Raw genomic sequence first — 18,695 nt, forward strand, 5'->3', positions numbered from 1 at the left:
GATGCGGATGCTATGGAATTGAAATGGAATTAAAAGAGGAAATAAGCATAAGAAAACTTGAGTCTTCAACCCTTTGAAACTTTGTACAAAAGTCGAAAAATGCGATAAGGGGCAAAACAAAAATAAGAAAGAAAGCAAAGTTCGGCCAACCAAATAATACCCTTGCAGCGGTTGCAAATATTAAATGTTCTATATTTCGACTTCAAAAATATAAGCTTTAAATACTGATTTTGTAAGATTTAAACCACAATCATTTAGAAGTATGTCACTTTTAAATCGGATGTCTGTAAGAAAAGTTAAAGGCTTAAAAGTGCAAGTCACTTTTCTGCAAAGCCATTTTTCAAAGATTCGAAAAGGAGTTACATCATAATAAAATCGACCTAAAATCCAAATCAAGTTAAAAACACAGATTTTAGAAACACAATCGTTTAGAAGTATACCACTTTGAAATCAGATGTCTGCAAAAAATGTTATGGGCTTATAAGTTCAGGTTATTGGTAACTTTTATGGACTCAATTTTCGAAAGATTTGAATTATTTTACTGGGACTTAAATTCATGATGATAATATTATAATGATAGAGATTCAATCGATTAGTTGAACTTAAATTTAATTTTGTAATTGAACTAATTTTTTAAAATCATACCACTAGCTAAATTTTGCTGTACGGTGTTTAAATTTAAGCTGGCTTTCAGAAATAATTGCTGCTAAATCCCCTTGATCTTTCAGTGTATCGCCAGTGTAAATATTACAAGTTCGTTTACACTGGTACTTTGGCTATAAGGCGGCATTTGAATGCCAGCCACGCCCCCTACCGCCCCTGCCGCCCATATGCATTTGCCTTGAAGCGCCGCACACTTTTTCGCCATTTGGCAAGCCATTGACTTGGCTCTTTGTGTTTCTCTTGCGATTTCGGATGACTTGCACTTGGCGGCGGCTTTCCTCGTCGAGTCTTCAGGTTTCTCGGCCTTTTTTGTTTGTATACATACATATTTATTTATTGTTTAAAGCATAAGATACAATACAATGCTATAATAAATTAATTATTTACTTTAAATATTTGTTTATACACGAGCTGCGAGCATGAAAAGGCACTTTTCACATGGTAGCTTCTTTGTTCTCTTCGTTGGTGTGCGTGTGTGAGTGTGTGTGTGTGTTTGGATACCCCCCACCCGTCCCCTGGACTTTCACTTTATGGCAACTGGGGGACAGATGGAGCTCCTCGCTCCCAGCTCTTGGCTCTTAGTTGATGAAGATGAGGCAGCAATAAATAGGTTCAAGCGGCGCTGATGAGTTCGATGCTAACTAGTGGTGACTGACTAATGCTTGGCCTCCTCCTCGCCGACCACGATCGGTTCGATCTCCTTGACCTCGGCGGGGGTCTCCTCCTCGTTGTCCGGGCTCCCGGGCAGCACTCGCACCTCCACGCGGTTGGAGGAGCTGGAGGCGGGCTCATCCCCCTCGTTCTCCTCCTCCGCATGGGTCTGGTCGTGATCCTGCTCCTGGTCGTGATCATGCTCATCGGAGCGACTCTGGGCCTTGTGGTTCTGGGGCACACTCTGCTGGCTGGGCTGCTCGATGGCCGTGAGGATGGACTGCAGCAGGCCCTGCGAGAGGATCTCCTCGTGGTTGGCATCGCCGCTGGCCACGCCCTGCTGACCATTGTTCAGCGATCCGCCGAACTGCACCTGGAAGTTCTGGGCGGGCTGCTGGCCATTCAACTGGATGCTCTGCGACTTGGTGGCGGACAGCACGTCCAGGCCATCCAATCCGGGCAGCTGCTGGGGATCCGTGCCGTCGGGCAGCGCCGCCACCGCGTTCTTCTGCGAGGCGTAGCCGGTGTGGTCGAAGTCCAGGTCATTTCCGGAGGGCGGAGGACCGTAGCTGTCCGCTGGTCCAGTCACCAGTTGCTGGGTGTGCTGCTCGGCCACGGGAATGCTCTGCGAGATGGCGTTGTAGGCTCCGGCGGAGGCGGCGGACACGCTGCCGAACTGCTGTTGCACCTGCTGTTGCACCTGCTGCTGTTGCACCTGGTAGCCATTGCTGCTCACCAGGTTGGGTCCATGTCCGCAGTCGTGGATGATGATGGGCTGCTGCTGCTGCTGCTGCTGCAGATTGAAGCGGGGTGCCTGCTGCGGCAGCGGAAGACCTTGGGAGTGGAACTGCGAGGCACTGTAGCTGTTCTCCGAGTGGTGGTGGTGCTGCTGCTGCTGCTGTTGCTGCTGGAAGAAGAGGGGTGTGGGGGGCAGGTACTGCTGCTGCGGCGATGGAGGCGGACCCAGGGGTCGCACATTGGCCACTGGCGGTGGTGGGGGCAGGTACTGGGGCTCTGGTGGCGGCGGTGGTCCCGGTGGTCCGAACTGCTTCTGGTGGATGAAGGCGGGTCCGGGCTGCGGGGCGGGCAGCTGCTGCTGGAGGATCACCTGGGGGGCAGGCGGGGGTGGTGGGGGTGGCTGATACAGGGCCTGTGGCGAGGGCAGGGCCGGTGGTGCGGATCCCGCCAGAGCAATCTCATTGGCCGCGGGCGGAATGTAGGTGGCCGGTTGCTGCTGGGGCTTCACTCCGAACTGATCCAGATGCTGCACGGTGGCTCCGATGGATTCCAGGAGGCCGGCGGGCACTGGTGGGCGGTAGGCCACCGGCTTATTGGGCTGCCCGGCTCCGTGCTGCGGGAATGGCTGGGGATTTCCGGACGGAGGACCGTACTGGATGTTCACATTCGACTGCGACTGCGAGTGGGCGTGGCTGCTGCTGCTGCTGGTGAGGGCGGCGAATTGGGGTGGTGGAGGTCCATAGTTGCCACTTGGGGGAGGGGGTGGAGGTCCGTAGTTGCCACTTGGGGGCGGGGGTGGAGGTCCGTAGTTGCCACTCGGGGGAGGGGGTGGAGGTCCGTAGTTGCCACTCGGGGGAGGGGGTGGAGGTCCATAGCTACCACTTGGAGGTCCGGAGTGTCCAATCGTCTGGTACTTCTGGGCATGCACTGAGCCGGGAGCAAAGCTATCCGACGGTGGCTTGGAGTAAGAATCATCAAGAGAACCAATTGCAGCCTGGAAAGAGACAAGGTTTAGTAGGGTTTATCCCAAGGGTATATCCCCCAGATGCTGCCACTCACCTGCAGAGCTTCGGCTTCGATGGAGTTGCCTCCGGGTCCGGTGATCACGTGGGCGCCATCGCCGCCTCCCTGAAGGGCCACCGCCACCAGCTGTTCGTCCGAGAGTCCATCGATGATGCTGCCACTTCCGCTGCCAGTGGGTCCTCCCACTCCGCCGCCCACACTGTACTGCGTGCCGAAGGAGCCGCCGTGTCCCTGGGCCACCTGGCTGTAGCCGCCCTGCGTCTCGATGTGGTTCTGCTCCACGTAGGCGCCCACCGGAGCCGGGATCGGCTTCCAGCCGTCGCAGGCCGTGTGGAAGGGCGCCTGGGAGCCGCTCACGCTGTGCGTGTGTCCCGAGGAGTCGATCTGGATCTGCACCTGCTTCAGCGGTCCGGGGCCACTGGGCCCGGAGAATCCGGAGTGTCCAGAGTGTCCGCCGTGTCCGGCGCCGCTCAATATGATCGTGGTGGCCGGTCCGCTTCCGGGCAGGGCCACGGGCAGCGGGGGCGGTCCGTAGTTGGGGGCGGGGCGTCGAAGTGGGGCTTGGAGGGCAGGTTCAGCGGTCCGGAGGCGGGCGGTCCGTACGAGGTGGCCGGCTGGTGGGCGGGCTTAAACAGTGGAGCGGCATGTGGCGAGGGCAGCAACTGCGGCGGTGGTGGTGGTGGACCGTACTGCGGCTTCGGGGGTCCGTACTGCGGGGCAGGGCGGTGCTGGATCTTCTGTGGGGGCGGGGGTCCGTACTGCGGGGGCGGGGGTCCGTACTGGGGCTTCGGCGGTGGGGGTGGGCCGTACTGTGGTGGTGGTGGACCGTACTGGGGGGGCGGGCTGCGGGGGTGGGCCGTACTGGGGCGCCGGCTTTGGTGGCGGCGGACCGTATTGCTGGGCCGGCTTGTGCTGGATGTGGGGTGGTCCGTAGAAGGGCTTGGGCACTCCGAAGTGGGTCTTGATCTGCTCGTGAAGCGAGCCACCGCCTCCTCCGCCCCCTCCTCCACCTCCTCCTCCGAGGAAGTTAAGCTTGGGCGGACCGTACTTCAGGGCTGGTGGACCGTACTCCCGGAAGGGAATCTGCTGCGGCACGCCGTACTCGCGGTGGGGCACGTGCTGCTGCGGGGGCGGGGGGCCGTACTGGGGGGGCGGGGCGTGGTGGCGGACCGTAGGTGTCGAATCCCGCCTCGCGGCGCTTCAGTTCCTTGCCGCTGAGCACCGCTTGGGCGGCGCAGAGGCAGCAGGCGGTCAGCAGGGTCAGGCGGAGCAGCATCTGCGGATGGGAGATGTGGGTCAGTCATTTGTCAGGATAACATCTGGCTGGAAATTGGATGGCCACGAGCAATTGGACCGGAAGCTAAACTCTTCTAGACACACACAAAAAAATATTACTCAAAATAGCAAGCTCAATACACTCGTAAAAAAATATCACACATAATTTAAGTGGTAGCAAATGCGGTTAAAATTATAATGTGTATATTACTTCAGAAATATTGGAATGTTAAATAAGCCATAATTTTTAAAATCCATATATAATTGGTAGAAATATCAACCCTATAATTAAAGTCTAGCCACTTTCTATATTCCATACTTCATTTATCAGAATTAAAAACTGTAAAGCATTGAAACACCTTAACACCTTTAGACAATAATACCCAATTCGTAAAGTAATGTAAATGTGAATCTAAAAAATATATCTAAAGCAAATGGAAAATTGTAATTCCAAATTTAGTAATTTTTCTTCCTCGTTTTGGTTGTCTTATGTCAGTTTTTTGGAGAGATAACAAATGATTGCGGAAGAAAAAGTTTTAATATGATGGGTTCGTCGGCAGACCGACATCGTAATGTTCATTGAGTGGCGTTCGCACAAAGTGTCTCCAGTTTCCATGCATCCACAGCCCGACCTCGAACATCAACCCATCGGCCGCGTCTCATTTGTCAGCTGTCCCGGTGACCTTTTTGGCCGCCGGCAACTTGTCAAGGCTTGCCAGAGGTCACAGGTCCTGGGTTCATTCGCCAGCTCTGCCAGGTGTCGTTTTCCGGGGGTGCGAGTGTGTGGGTCGAATGAAGGCCCCCTCCCAGGTTTGTAACCATAATCTCCGCTAATTTGCAGACCTCCGACCTGCCTCCATTTACTTTGGCTGTCAACACTCCACAGCAAGGTTAAGTGCGTAGTTAAAACACTTGGTTCATGTTTTAAATATAATTTTCATTTCCTACAAGAATTATGTAAAAGCAAACGTTTGACAAAACTTTTCGAGATTAGATAAAATTGACTAAGCTCCTCAAATTCCATATACTATTTTTATGTCGTTTTAAATTACTTTACATTTGTACTTCGAAACAACTTTTATTTTTATTACATTAATTATACAAGATTTTGTCTAGGTTCAATTAAAATAAGCATTGCTATAAACCATTAAAAAGTGATCATTAATTATTTTGGCCAATATTTAACAATTATATTCCAAAACATTTCAATTGCGCATTTGGAAAAAAAAAATTTTAATTTATAATGATCAAATTATAACAGACTTTTAACTTCACATTATTTAACTACGTTTGAAGAAAGAATTGCAACAGGTTTTAATTCTATTAAACAATTTTCATTAATTATTTTACCCAATATTTAACAATAATATTTCCAAACATTTGAATGGCCAACTCTTTTTCAAGAAATATTTTGATAATTAAACAGTGTTTTTTATGCCCTAAAAATGATCTAACTGCAACTTAAATAAAAACATTGCTAAATCTTCAAATGCCATAAAACAATCTTCATTAATTATTTTGGCCAACGAGGACGCGCTAATTGATCCATTAAGGCCAAGTTTGTTGCGTGGTGTAATTGGCATTGCGGTTGCCCAGAAAACGTCGGCGTATTACGCTCTAATTAAAACATAACCCGGGCAGACTCGCCACCATCATTACCATCACCATCTTCATCATCATCATCATCATCATCATCATCATAGTCATAGTCATCAGCATGGATGTCGCCGCTCATCATGATCATCAATAATTCAGCAGGCAAACGGCGACTTCGTGCCAGCGAAAAAAACTCAAAAACCAAAACAAAAGCACAGAAATAACCGAAAATAACCATTGGCCAAGACGGACGGGGGCATTTAATTGGTTTTATGTTTGACAACAAATGCTGCGGCAAAACAAACAGCCAGCAAATAAGCCACTCAAAACGGGCCAAAACCATATCAAAACGGCGCTTCTTTCAAAATTCCACGCACAACACGCGATTTAGCCGCAGTACGATGATACCGGTAATGCCAATAAAAATAGCAGAGCCACGACCGAAAGATCGACCGCAAAAGGTGACGAAGCTGGAATGCCCTTACATAAGAAAGTGATTGGGGTGATGTAAGAGGTGAAGGTATTCGGAGATGAGTAAGTTATATACCCAGTGAATCATGGCTTTTGAAAGGCATTTCTGTTTGGACACCTCCATTATTCATGGTATCTGTGATAAGCGAGTTAAACGCTATTCATTTATATAACCCCGCTTAGAGACTATAATATAAAAATATAAATAAAAACTTATTTATAAATTAATTGAAATAAGAAAGTATTGGTAGCTTTGAAGACCTCTGGTTTTTTTTTACAGCCAATAAATATATGGCCAAAAACTAATGTCACATAAAATATGCAACCATTCTCTACCCTCTACAACCATGAATAATTTAATAACAGTGGTGGAAATGGAAAATAAAAATTAAAATGTATGCATTTGAAACTCAATTTACATTAACACTTTTTTCTACTTAACTTTAACATATTTCACTTGAACTTAAAGATGTTTTTAGCCTGAAATGATGGCCCAAATACTCTTATACGTATACCTTACCCAACAGCAATTTCTGCCTGAGAAGCGAAAACCGAATTCGAAAGAACCAACCCATAATCTGCGAGGCAACGGTAATGGCCAAGTTATTATGCCATTTACTATGACTGGATTGCATAATGCCGGCAATCAGCAATCTTTGGAAATGGAAAAGTGCACCTCAATGGTCAGCGATGCGCATTGAATACGAGTATCACAATAAGCCACAAAATATGTTGTTACTTTTGTTTTTGAGCTTTTTTGCCTTTTTGGCCAGCGGCGGTGTTAAAATGTCATAAGCGCTCGAAACGGAGGAGAAGAAGATACTTCGGGCCGAAAAAAAAAGGTAACTTTCACTTGGCTCCGGGTGTTTCTCCATGTATCTGCGTATCTGTGAGGTTCGTTTCGTGGGGATGAGATGAGTAGGTGTCACAAATGATGGCAGTGAAATTATGCGCCGCATAATGAAAATACATTATAAAAGAAATGGCAAACAATTAAAGGGGGTGATGCTGATGGTGTGGCCATGGGCGGGGGTGATGGGGGCGGAGGGGGGTCGACCGTGCCCATTGTCTGTGAAGCGTGTGAATTGACCCGCATGTGGCCAGCATTTGCAACTCAATTCCATTCAAGTGCTCTTTCGTAGACTTTGTGCCCCGTATACGAGTCACTAAGTCAGTGGTCGCATGTGTACAGTTGTGCTCAAAACAGTAGTGCCAATGTGTATTCACAGATTCAATTCAATGGGTCTTGAATTATTAATAATACAATTATAAAAAACGTAGTGCCCAACATTTCCCTTGGAAAAAACGTTCTCCTGCCCACCACGAAACAAAGTTTATAAAATGCTACATATTGCTTCACACAAGTTGTATGTATATGTCAAAAGTTGTAAATGAAAGTGACTTTTATTTTATTTAATTTAAGTCAAAAACTGAGGCTAAAACTTCATGAATTTATATATATTTTCATCAAACCATATTTTATATATGTGAAGCTATTCATTTATAAAAATGCATTTATCTGACGCATTTAAAGAGCTATTATTTTGATCTCAACTGTTTGTGGACTTCAGTTCACCACCTGTCACTGGTCACTGGTCACAGTTCACGCGGGCGATCACTTCTTCAGTCACGGGTTTAGAGGCCGCTTTCTTTGGCCGGCGTTCGATTTCTGTTCATTAGCATGGGCCACAAATATTTGTTATTGATGCTAAACAATTGACAACAACGGCAGACGGCAAACAAATGAAAAGCAGACCCGGGCAGCAGCGGCAGCAACGGCAAAAAATAACAAACAAATAAAAAACAAACAGACGGCCGGCGAAACTTTCACTCTCGCTGAGAAGACGAAAATGTAGTTCGACGACGAAGGGGGGCAGGAAAATGGGCGGGCTCAGGAAGCGAACTTCGGTTGCCAAAAGGGTTGCCTGTTTGGAAGGGGTTAGGGGGAGGGGGGGCTATAAGTTTTGGCCACAGCTGCCTGTTCTGGCCCAAAAGTCGAGAATCGTAATCTGCGTTAATTAAATTTCCCCCACCGCCGACCCAAAAAGCGGGCAAATGTGAATGCGAAATTATTTATGAATCAATTTCGATAATGAATAAATTATGTCAGGAGGCTCTAGTCCCTGTCCCACGGGCGGCAAATGAATAATCTGGGCCAGGACTTGCCAGGCATTCCCAGTCCTCGGGTCCTGCATCAATTTTCGTTTGGAGCCCGGGCAACCCTCATCAATTAGCCGAGGTCGTGTCGCAAGGTCAAAGGGCAAAGGCGCAGGCGTGCCTGGCAAAAACCGAATCATATGCACGGAAAAACACTAATTTGGTCGAAAAACATCCAATTCTCAAAGTAAGGGGAAAATTTTAATTTCCTGCATCATTTTTCCTTTACTTATTTTAAAACAAACTTATATTTCCAAATTGTTCACGCAAAAAGGGTAAAAGAAAAGTAATTAAATGGCACCAGATAGAAATAAATAAATTTTGAAATCTATTTCTCAAAATTACAAAACTATTTTTTGTACCTCTTATCTGAGATAATATTAATATATTTTTTGGTTTTTCATCCACACATTTTACACCTTGTGCTTATCATTTTAACTGAGAACCTTGCAAAAACTTTTAATGGAAATCTACCTATTAAAACATCAAAATTATTCCCTGTGTATGGTATTTTTTCAAAGTTTTGGGAATCTATCTTCCCCCCGAGGGGCAGATAACTTTTACTTTCGCTGGCATTTCCCTCAAGTCGCGTGGACTTTTCTCCTAATTGGGCTTCTGTTTGAGTTTCTTCCGTAATCCTTTGTACTCGAGTCCAATTAGGGAAACGATTCTTTACCATGCCAGCTGCTGATGGTGTGGGTTATCCTCGGCACTGGGCACTCGAAAAAAATTTGTATCTCCTTCGATTCGATAATGGGCGGCACTGCACACAGAAAGGATTCGGTTAGACTCGTAAAAAAATAAAACAAAAAAAAAACGTATAATTCGCGGCACTCACGGAACACGGATCGCGGTATCGGTTCGGAACGGTTCGAATCGGTTCGAATCGGTTCGGATCGTATGCGTATAGGATCTGGGATCTGATCTGATCTCTCGACAACGGATCGGCGACGGCGTCCGCTGCTTGTCAGTCGCGAGTTGAAAATGCTGCCGCTCAGATGATAACGCCAGCTCATATAGGTAATAGCCCGGCCAGCGTCGACGTCGACGTCGCTGCCGCCGCGCAGCCGCTAAAAAACTGAAGAAACCGAACTGAAGAAACCGAATCGAAACCGAAAGTGAAGAAATTTCGTAAACTCAGAGACGTAGAGACGTAAAACCCAAATGAGCCGGAGCAAGGTGCCGAGCCAAAGGGACAGTGGCAGACTCGGGCGAGAGATTTTCCCTCTCGCGACCGCGACCAGTTTTGCAACATTTTCACATCGATACCTTGGCATCGAAGCTCTGGCTGCCGGCAGCCACAACCTTGCCACATGGGGCACTCCAGTCCGCATCTCTCGCCGCATATGCCAAGTGTCATCAGCGAGTCGGAGTTGAAGATCCTTGTCAAAGTTCAGAGCCTTGAACGCCGCTCAGACGCGATCTTCGAGTGGCTGAGGCCTCTCCGGCTGTTGACAGTGTAAATATTACGAGTCTAATGGGTTTCCGAGCGACATCTTCCTCATGATCGCCGAGTGCCGAGTGCCAAGTGTCATACGGGAAACTTGGCAGTTCCATCATAAGTTGCAAATGGGAGGTTTCCGGGTGGATTGAAACACTCATACTCGCATCTAAAATTGTAAAAATCATAATAGATACTCACTTAGAAAACAAAGTTTTAAAAATCTTTTAAACTGACGATGTTGCATTTAGGTTTCTTATGTCATTTGTTCATTTTTTAATAGCTTACATTTTATAGAATTTTTAAGGTGACGAATTTTTTAGTTATTTCGTTTACCTTTTTTTTCGGTTCATAACATGTCATATTGAAATCTCATATTCTTTTTAAGCTTAGTTTTTGACAGTTTTTTATTAGCTACATCATAACATATCTTATAATCGTAAATACATTTAAGTCTCTATTTTTGACAGTTGTCAAGTAAGTAAGGGATCATTTAGAACTCAAATTACTAATAACAGCCAACAAATATATAAAACTTCTTCTCTTGATAAAGTGTATAATTATTTATTGCTTATTATTATTTTACGCTGAACGAAAATTAGCTGACACTTTCATTGCATTTAAAAGAAATCATTATCCAACAAAGGCTAATTGAAATGCATTTTAAAAACACTTCCATTTTAAACAACCACTCATTCATCGAATGATTTTCCACCTTATTTTTAATTCCCATGTTAAATTCATTCGCTGTCCACTTAAACGTAGCTATGAATTCCATTACTATTCCGATAAATATGTATGTGGTATTTACATAATTCCCATTTTTATATTACTTAATGGTCTCGTCGCCGCTGAAAGCCCAGCGGATTTTCTGGGCTGCAGAGCTAAGCGATATTCATGGGATACATTACTGGGCCAACTGGCGGTAGAACAATGTCAACACACTTGCCACAATGTCCGATGCCGCCCCCCAAACTCTTCTTTTCCCCTGTCCCCACACAAAGTTGAGTCATAAAAGTGGTTCGCCTGCCAACTTGTTGAAGAAGTTGCAGCCGCTCGAGAGATCAAGTTTTCATCTTGGTGACCAGGGCGACTTGTGGAGGGGTCTTGAGTCTCGAATCTTGAGACTCGAGTCTTGGGTCTTGAGTCTTTGGGGAGATGGCGATGGAGATGGAGCTGGAGTTGGAGATGCGCGGCCTTCGCGTGACTCGATTTCGCTTTCATTTGCATTTCTTGGGCCACTCTCTTCTCTGAATTTGTATTTCGCCTTGGCGGCAGCCACACCATCCTCATCTGCATCCCAGCACCATCATCAACATCATCATCAGCATCATGAGATCATCATGATCGTCATGGTTATCTCAAGACTCTCGGCCAAAACAAAACCCAGAAAACGGGAAAGAAACGCGCTGGCTTTCTCGAATTGGGGAATGATTTCAGGAATCCACTCCTTTTCCCCTATTGACTGACTGTAGTTGAAAAAAACAAAAAAAGAAAGGAGCCTTAAATTGGATACAGAACTGGACAATACCCTTTTCGCAATACAAATACTTTTAAGCAAGACTTTAAAATTATCGGGATATACTAAAAAACGTTTATCTTAAATAAGCATGTGACCCAGAAACCTCTTTTAATTAAAATTGCAAATTGAAATAAAAAAAAAATGAAAGAAAGCCATGATAGATGAGTAAAAATATTAGTTAATAAAGAAAAATCATTATTTCTATGTATATTTCTTAGAAGGGTGCCTCAGAATTGTTACTAATTATAAGACTTATTTTTATTGTAAGTCGTAGAAATTGCGTAGATTTTTACAGTTTTTGATCTATGTATGTATAAATAAGCAATACATGATAATTTACAATTCTATATATAAACATAAATTATATTTAATAAGATATGATGATGCAACAGAAAGCAGTTTAAGAGGCAATAGCCTCTCAGCTAGTGTATTAAAGAAATCCGAAAATTCGCCCAACCCGGTCGCCAGACGCCGTCCATTTGGCCAATTGGTGACCCTCTTCCCTGCTGGCCAGGTTACTTCACAGTTGCTGCTGCTGCCGCGTTTGGACTTCCTGCTGTTGCATCTTGCGGGTGCCGCATGGCCATCATGTGACCAGTTGCAGCAGCAACGGCAACAACAACTGGTCACAGCAACTAGCAACATGCAGCAGCAATAGCAGACAGCAACAGCAACTGCAACCAGCAACATTCAACTGAGTGGCAATATTTTTCGGCCGCATCTGTTGTCATTACACATTTAAAATATCCCCTACATATATATATATATATATACCTGCACACTTATTTATATATGTTTATATATCTATTGGTGCCACGCGAATGTGTGGGTATATTTTTTTGTTTTTCGTCGCTCGCAATTATTTGCGCTTTTACTTCCTCGAGTCTTGCGTTGATGGCTACTTTCGTTTCGAGCTCTAAATGGGTTCATCGGAAGAGCCCTCCAGCTCGATGGTGATAAGGGTCCAAAAAGCGAAGACAATCGGGCATGCCCTGCATCTAAAACCGAATTGCCAATTCCCTTTAAATGCAAAATTACCTAATTTGATTTAAATACTAAGATATTTCCTGATAGATAGCTCCTGATACCTAGTTTTTAAGCGAAAATCTTTTAATATAAAAAAGTTTCTTATTAAAATCTATCTAATCGAAACACCCATTAATACAAATTAGGTGATAACTCTTAAATAATTTAAATTGAACTTTCTTTTGACTAGCTTGCTTTATTATGGTCCCAAAATCACTTTCTTTGTCAAGAGCTATTTATTGGGTATCCAAATATAGTCATCTTATGTGTACATATGTAAGTCCAATCACGAACTGATGAATTAATCTTGCAAAGCGACAACTTTTTAATTTCCTTGGACTATGGAATAAACATACAATATTTAAAAAGATAAGGATGTTTTATTTTTACAACACTATTACTTTATACCAGAATGTTTATATAAGTTGCTTTGGCAAATATTTAAGTTGAACAACCATAAGCCTTCATCTTCATTATTTACCTACCCAATAAATATAACTTTAAGAGCTCTGTTCAATTTTACTTAAAAATCGTGTCTTACAAAAGCCACTTTGTGACAATAAATCATAAGTAAAATGTTTCCAAGCCCTTTATTGAGCCAAAACATTTTTACGTCAATTGCCATAAATCGTTGTATAACTATTTTATAGGAAAAGGCCATTTAAGTTGATTGCATTGTTAAAAACAATCGACAAGCTGTCAAGTTTTGCATTAACCAAACTAATTGTCAGTTAACAATTTCCCTGACAATTTAATCTTTGCCCAGTATGAATATTTGTGTAAATAATGGAGAGCCAATTTAAGTGATATAGGTTTTTCTGTTTTAATTGATTTTTTAAATGCAAAAGCTTCAGGATCTATGCAATGGTTAATCATCGCATACCAAATGATTAATTGAAACAATTAACAAAGGGCCTTTCCCTGCACTTGATTGTGTCGTATCGCGAACATGGTATATAGTAACCCGATCCAACCCATTCCGAAGACCCAGATCCGAGACGGAGAGTCAGAGACACGCACAAAACAATTGGGAAAATATTTAAAGAAGTGAAATTGCATTCCAATGTCATGAGGTGTTGCTGTTGCCGTCGAACTGCTGATGCTGCCGTCGTTTTTTGCTTTTTGGAGCTGCTGCTGCTGCTGCTGCGCCTAGGCCTCGCCCACATTTTGGCCGCCGATTCGGTTTCTGTTTCGGTTTCGGTTTCAGTTTCTCAGGCGGAGAGAGCCCTTAACTTGACTTCAAGTGTAGCCGCACAATTATGCGGGTCCAGTCCCTGTCGTCCCCCATTTGTGCCCCTCCCCCATCACCCCTTCACCACACTCATTCAGCGCCGAGGCCTCCGGCTTTATGTCATGACGCAGGTATTACGCAATCCGCTTTCTTCTCGCTGTCTTTCATTCTCCCACAGACGCACAGTGGTTCACAATTGGCCCAAACGCACACTCACCCGATCTTGCAGGTGCTATCAAAAATGTAAATACTTAAATTGGTAGTGTTCTGTAATATGAAGTAACATCTAGAGCTAGGAAATTATATATATTGAGAACCGAAAGCATGGCAAATTAACAATTCCAAAATCCAAGTGCATACAATACTATTAACGAACTATAAAGATATAAATATAATTAAGCACCATGAATTTAAAAAAAATGTAACACAACCAATGTACTTCTCCATATTTAGATCATCTGTAGAATACCTCCATCTAAAACAGATCTGCTTTGCTATCTGCATATCTGTAATATATATCACACCCTCTTTGTTTTGGAAAAGAATTTGGAAATTTTTTTTATGAAAATTGAATTTCCTGATCAAGTGATCAAAAATCTGCAAATGTCAAAACATAAATAAACTTAAAAATCGAACATGAATGCTATTCATTTATTCTTGATGCGGTTAAAATGAAAATACTTTTTAGATTTCAGAGGGGCTCCAGAGTTTTTATCCAGTTTTCCCCCGCTTTTGCCCCACTGTGCCCTGTTACTATGACACTTGACGTTACCGTGTATCGAAGTCTTGGGCTTTGGCATCCCAACATCCCAGCATCCGCTTCTTGAGGGCGAGACCCAGTGGGACGGAGACAGATGGAGGCCAAAGCGATTTGCAATTTGTCATGCCGCGTGCCGTGCTCCAAAAACCATTGATTGCCAAGCACAATTGGCATTTCCATTTCCATTGGCATTGCCTCACTTTCACAACCCGCTCTCCGGCACTTCCTCCTTGGCCCCACTGTGTATTGCCGTAGCTGCTGTTAGTTTTGTACCCGAGTCTCGCAATTCGCCTTAATTAATGCTAATTAAATGCGCTTATCGCCGCGCCTCGGCTTATCAGCCAGCGCCCAGCTCTTCGACTCCGACTCAGACTCCAACTCAGACTCCGATTTGGATTCGGATTCGCATCCCCAATTCCCTTGGCTCCCGATCCCACACTTCCCCTAGTTTCCCTACTTCCCGATACGGACTCCAAGTCCCCAGTGCCGCATGCCTTTCGAACGCTTAATTTTATGTTAATCAGCCCAGCCAGCCATCCATTCGCCATCCGTTCCCAGGGCTAATGCAAATGAGCCTCGTCTCCGGATTCCCCTCCGCAGCATTCCCAGTCCCAGTCCCAGTCCCATTCCCATTCATACTCGTACTTATGACAATCAAAAACGCAATGCAGAATAGAAAATTCATAAATATGTTTATGCCGGGCCCAGCAGTTACGACATTTTTGGCCAAGAATCGCACGAGGGTGGTTTGAGAAGTAGCCAAAATACTATGCAAAAGAATTTCTGGAGTTAAGTGGACTTAATAGTGAGAAACATCAAATAAAGAGTAGTAATAGTTATTGATTATCTTTTCTGTTGCATTTATTACAAATGAGAAATATTCTTGGGATAGGAAAAATGAAATATTAAGCATTATTTGACAAGAAAATAAAACAATTGAAAAATAAATGCACATTATCAATGCTTATTAAATCATTAACCATTACAATGGATCAAAATAATTAAAGTGTGTTTTTTAATCATTTATTTGTTTTTACTTTCGCTCATTTTCTTTAGTTTGTAAATATATGTTCTGTGTCTAAAAAAAATTTATTTAAGAAGTAACAAATATTTTTTTATTAAGTCTAGATATTTTAAGGCTGAGTCCGAGAAGAATTTAAATTTTGTAATCACTACAACATACAAACGTCTTCTGAATAATATTTTTTGCTATATTGAATGAATCTTAAAAATCAATCTTAAATATGTATATAGCAATAACTATTTCAAGCAATAACATATATATTATATAGAATATTTATTCCCCATAGCCTAGATATAGCGAATTTTCAATCTTGGTGGTTAAAGGACACTTAAGTTGGTCTATCTCTAAGCCAAAAACAGTGCTTCTAAACTTATTTATCTGCCCGCTGGCATACGAAGCCATATGAGCCCAAAAGCTAGTGACTAACTGACTTGACTCTTGCAGCCTATTGATCCAACCTGCCTTGCGGAGGAGTATTCATGAATGTGGGGACTCCGACTTGTCGACTCCCCAGAACTCGCATAGTTAACGCATCCTCGCAGAACATTTCCAACATAAATATCTCGTTGATTAACTTTGAATTTTGGGCGCTATGTTGGCGCTGTCAACATTTGCCATTTCAATTTGGGCGCACGCATCTCATTTGCATTCCCAATAACGCTTTTAAGGCGGCTGGTTGGCTGGCTTTCTGGGCGGATTCCTCATTATGACACTTGAGTACGCCTTTAGAACGACTTGGGATGTGGATGTGGAAGTGGATGTGGAAGTCGAAATGGAAGTGGTGGCAGAAGAAACCACTCCCAATTCCGTGCTCATGTGGCGTGAGCACTTTTCCCAGCTGCAGATTTATGTTGCGTTGCCGCGACGGCCATAAATTACCATATTAATCGCCGAGAGGTGTTAAACTCGGAAGCGAACGGAACCGGCCCAAAATTGAAACGAAACATTCCCAGCAAACCCCAATCCAAAGCCAATCCAAACGAGGCGAGACGAGACGAGATGAGATGAGCCCATGGGCAGCTGGCTGCATAATGCCGGTGCCCATAACATAACGCGTATGTCTGGCTATTGACTGACTGACTGACTCCGAGTTGGCCAAAAGAAACCAAAAGAAACGCTCATCTGCCGTACAGCAAGTGTTGGCCCTCCTCGACTTTCACCCATTGCGCAAAATGTGGCCAACAGTCGAGATCTCGGACTGGAGGAGTGCCCAGCGATCGATCGCCAAGCCGTTCAGTGAAAGCACTTAGGACCTTATTCAAACTGCAACTCATTTCCCTGAAAAAATATTTTATATTATGTAAGCCTAGTTTACTAAGTAGTTTATCCAACTCAAAAGAAACTTAACATGGTGCCTAACAGAAAACATTCATTTGAATGAAATTAAAGATAAATAAGATTTGTTTTTGTTTAAAGACATTTAACAAGTTGTTAGTGCTCAAGTACTTCGAAATCAACTACCTGCGAGTTGACATATGTTTTTGCATATTTTAGCAGATATTTGAATTATAGTATTTACCTGCGATAGCATCGGAGTTTTCTGTTTGCCACTTTTTCAGATATTTTTAGCCTTTATTTATCTTGCTAGCAAGAGCACTGTAGTTTAACACTGAACAACATCGTTTACATAAAATTATAAAAATTAAATTAAACTATTTGTTAATTCCTGTCTATTAATAAATAACAATTTAATGGATTACTATTAATAAATTCATATATATATATAATACACAAAAAAATGAAGATAAAAATATGAATATGATTTAATGTACTTTAATTCAATTTAAAAAGTATACCAAATTTCTACTATAATAATATTTCAAGCAAATGTTCCTCACAGTATATGTATATGTTTCTTAATTAAATTAAAATTTAAGTGGTTGCTTAATTTAAGCAGCAGTAATATTAAATTGTTATTAAGATAACAATAATATACCATTGGTATTTAATTAATATACAACCTTATTTTATTGTTTCTGTTTAGTGATTGATTTTAAAATTTTGTACGCAGCAACAGAGTTATACAAATATATTTATATTTGGATTTTGATATATGAAAATCCCCTTTCTAACCACTGTTCACTGGCCGAGCAAACCAAATAAAGGCTTGTGGCATGCGAAAAGGGTCCGAAAGCCACTCTATGAGGTAAGTTATTTTCCCGGGCTCGCAGTTCGGGGAAGTCTCACACTTGTCCCGCTTATGTCATCCCGCCGATCCAGCGATCCGGCGATCCGCCGACCTCCCCTCCGGCGGAGCCTGTCACCTGCGATCGCCGATCACTCAAGTGCCGGACTCCAGATCCACGGTAGCCTGTTGTTTTGGCCGTGTTTTCCATTTCAGTTCGGCTGTGTGTTCAATTAACTTTCACTGCTCACTGTTCGCTGTTCGCTGGCCAACGCCTCCAGGCGCCCTTCTCAATGAATTTCATTGCACGCAGTGCTTTCGATTAGCGGCTATCAACAATCAGTTGTGGATGGAGGGGAGGGGGTTGATCTTCGGGGTCATCACCTCCAATTGTGCGTGGCGCTCAGGGGTTATTGTCTAAGCGGTCAGGTGGTTGGGACCGCCCCGGATGCCTTGATGGACCCTCAGCGGTTCAAAAGCCAAACAACCCGTCAATGCGAGCCGATCCCCTGGGGAGATCTGCGGTAAGGGGCGTGGTCAGTATGGGGATCGATGGGGATTACATAATGCTGAAGACGATCGAAAGTTTTTGGTAATTATAAACAATTATGAACTCATTATTGCGACTCTTGATTAGACTGTAAACATAAGACAAACAATTAATATTCACTTAACTTTCCTAAGTTAAGGGGGATCCTAGACCAAATGTTTTGGAAAATGTATTTTAATATATATTTAAAGTCATTAATATAAATTTAAAAAAAATAGTCAAAATCGGTTGACCTGGTCCTCAATCAGGGCTATAAAGATATTCCAAAAGAAGACTTACAGCGCACCCGTAAAACATACAAAAAATAATCTGGCTCAAAAACTTAAACAAGAATGGGCTCAAAATACATTACATTTAAAAAGCCACGTTTAGGCTCTTGAAAATTAATTAGCTTTCGTTGGAGCCAATCTCTTTGTCTTCTGACAATTTTGTAATTTACAAT

At 43.4% G+C, this 18,695-nt stretch overlaps 1 protein-coding gene across 1 annotated transcript; it reads right to left on the minus strand.

Annotated features, from left to right (window-relative positions):
• Nucleotides 1–968: 968 nt before the first annotated feature.
• LOC108037431 (trithorax group protein osa) lies at nt 969–9,554 on the minus strand. The gene is given in 6 exon segments (XM_017113987.2): nt 969–3,046; nt 3,112–3,611; nt 3,614–3,911; nt 3,913–4,224; nt 4,226–4,351; nt 9,251–9,554. Coding segments are annotated over 6 exon segments (2,967 nt in total). The 5' UTR covers nt 9,254–9,554; the 3' UTR covers nt 969–1,318.
• Nucleotides 9,555–18,695: the final 9,141 nt, after the last annotated feature.

The sequence above is a fragment of the Drosophila rhopaloa genome, unplaced genomic scaffold, assembly GCF_018152115.1.
Source record: "Drosophila rhopaloa isolate 14029-0021.01 unplaced genomic scaffold, ASM1815211v1 contig_3, whole genome shotgun sequence".
Lineage (NCBI taxonomy): Eukaryota > Metazoa > Arthropoda > Insecta > Diptera > Drosophilidae > Drosophila > Drosophila rhopaloa.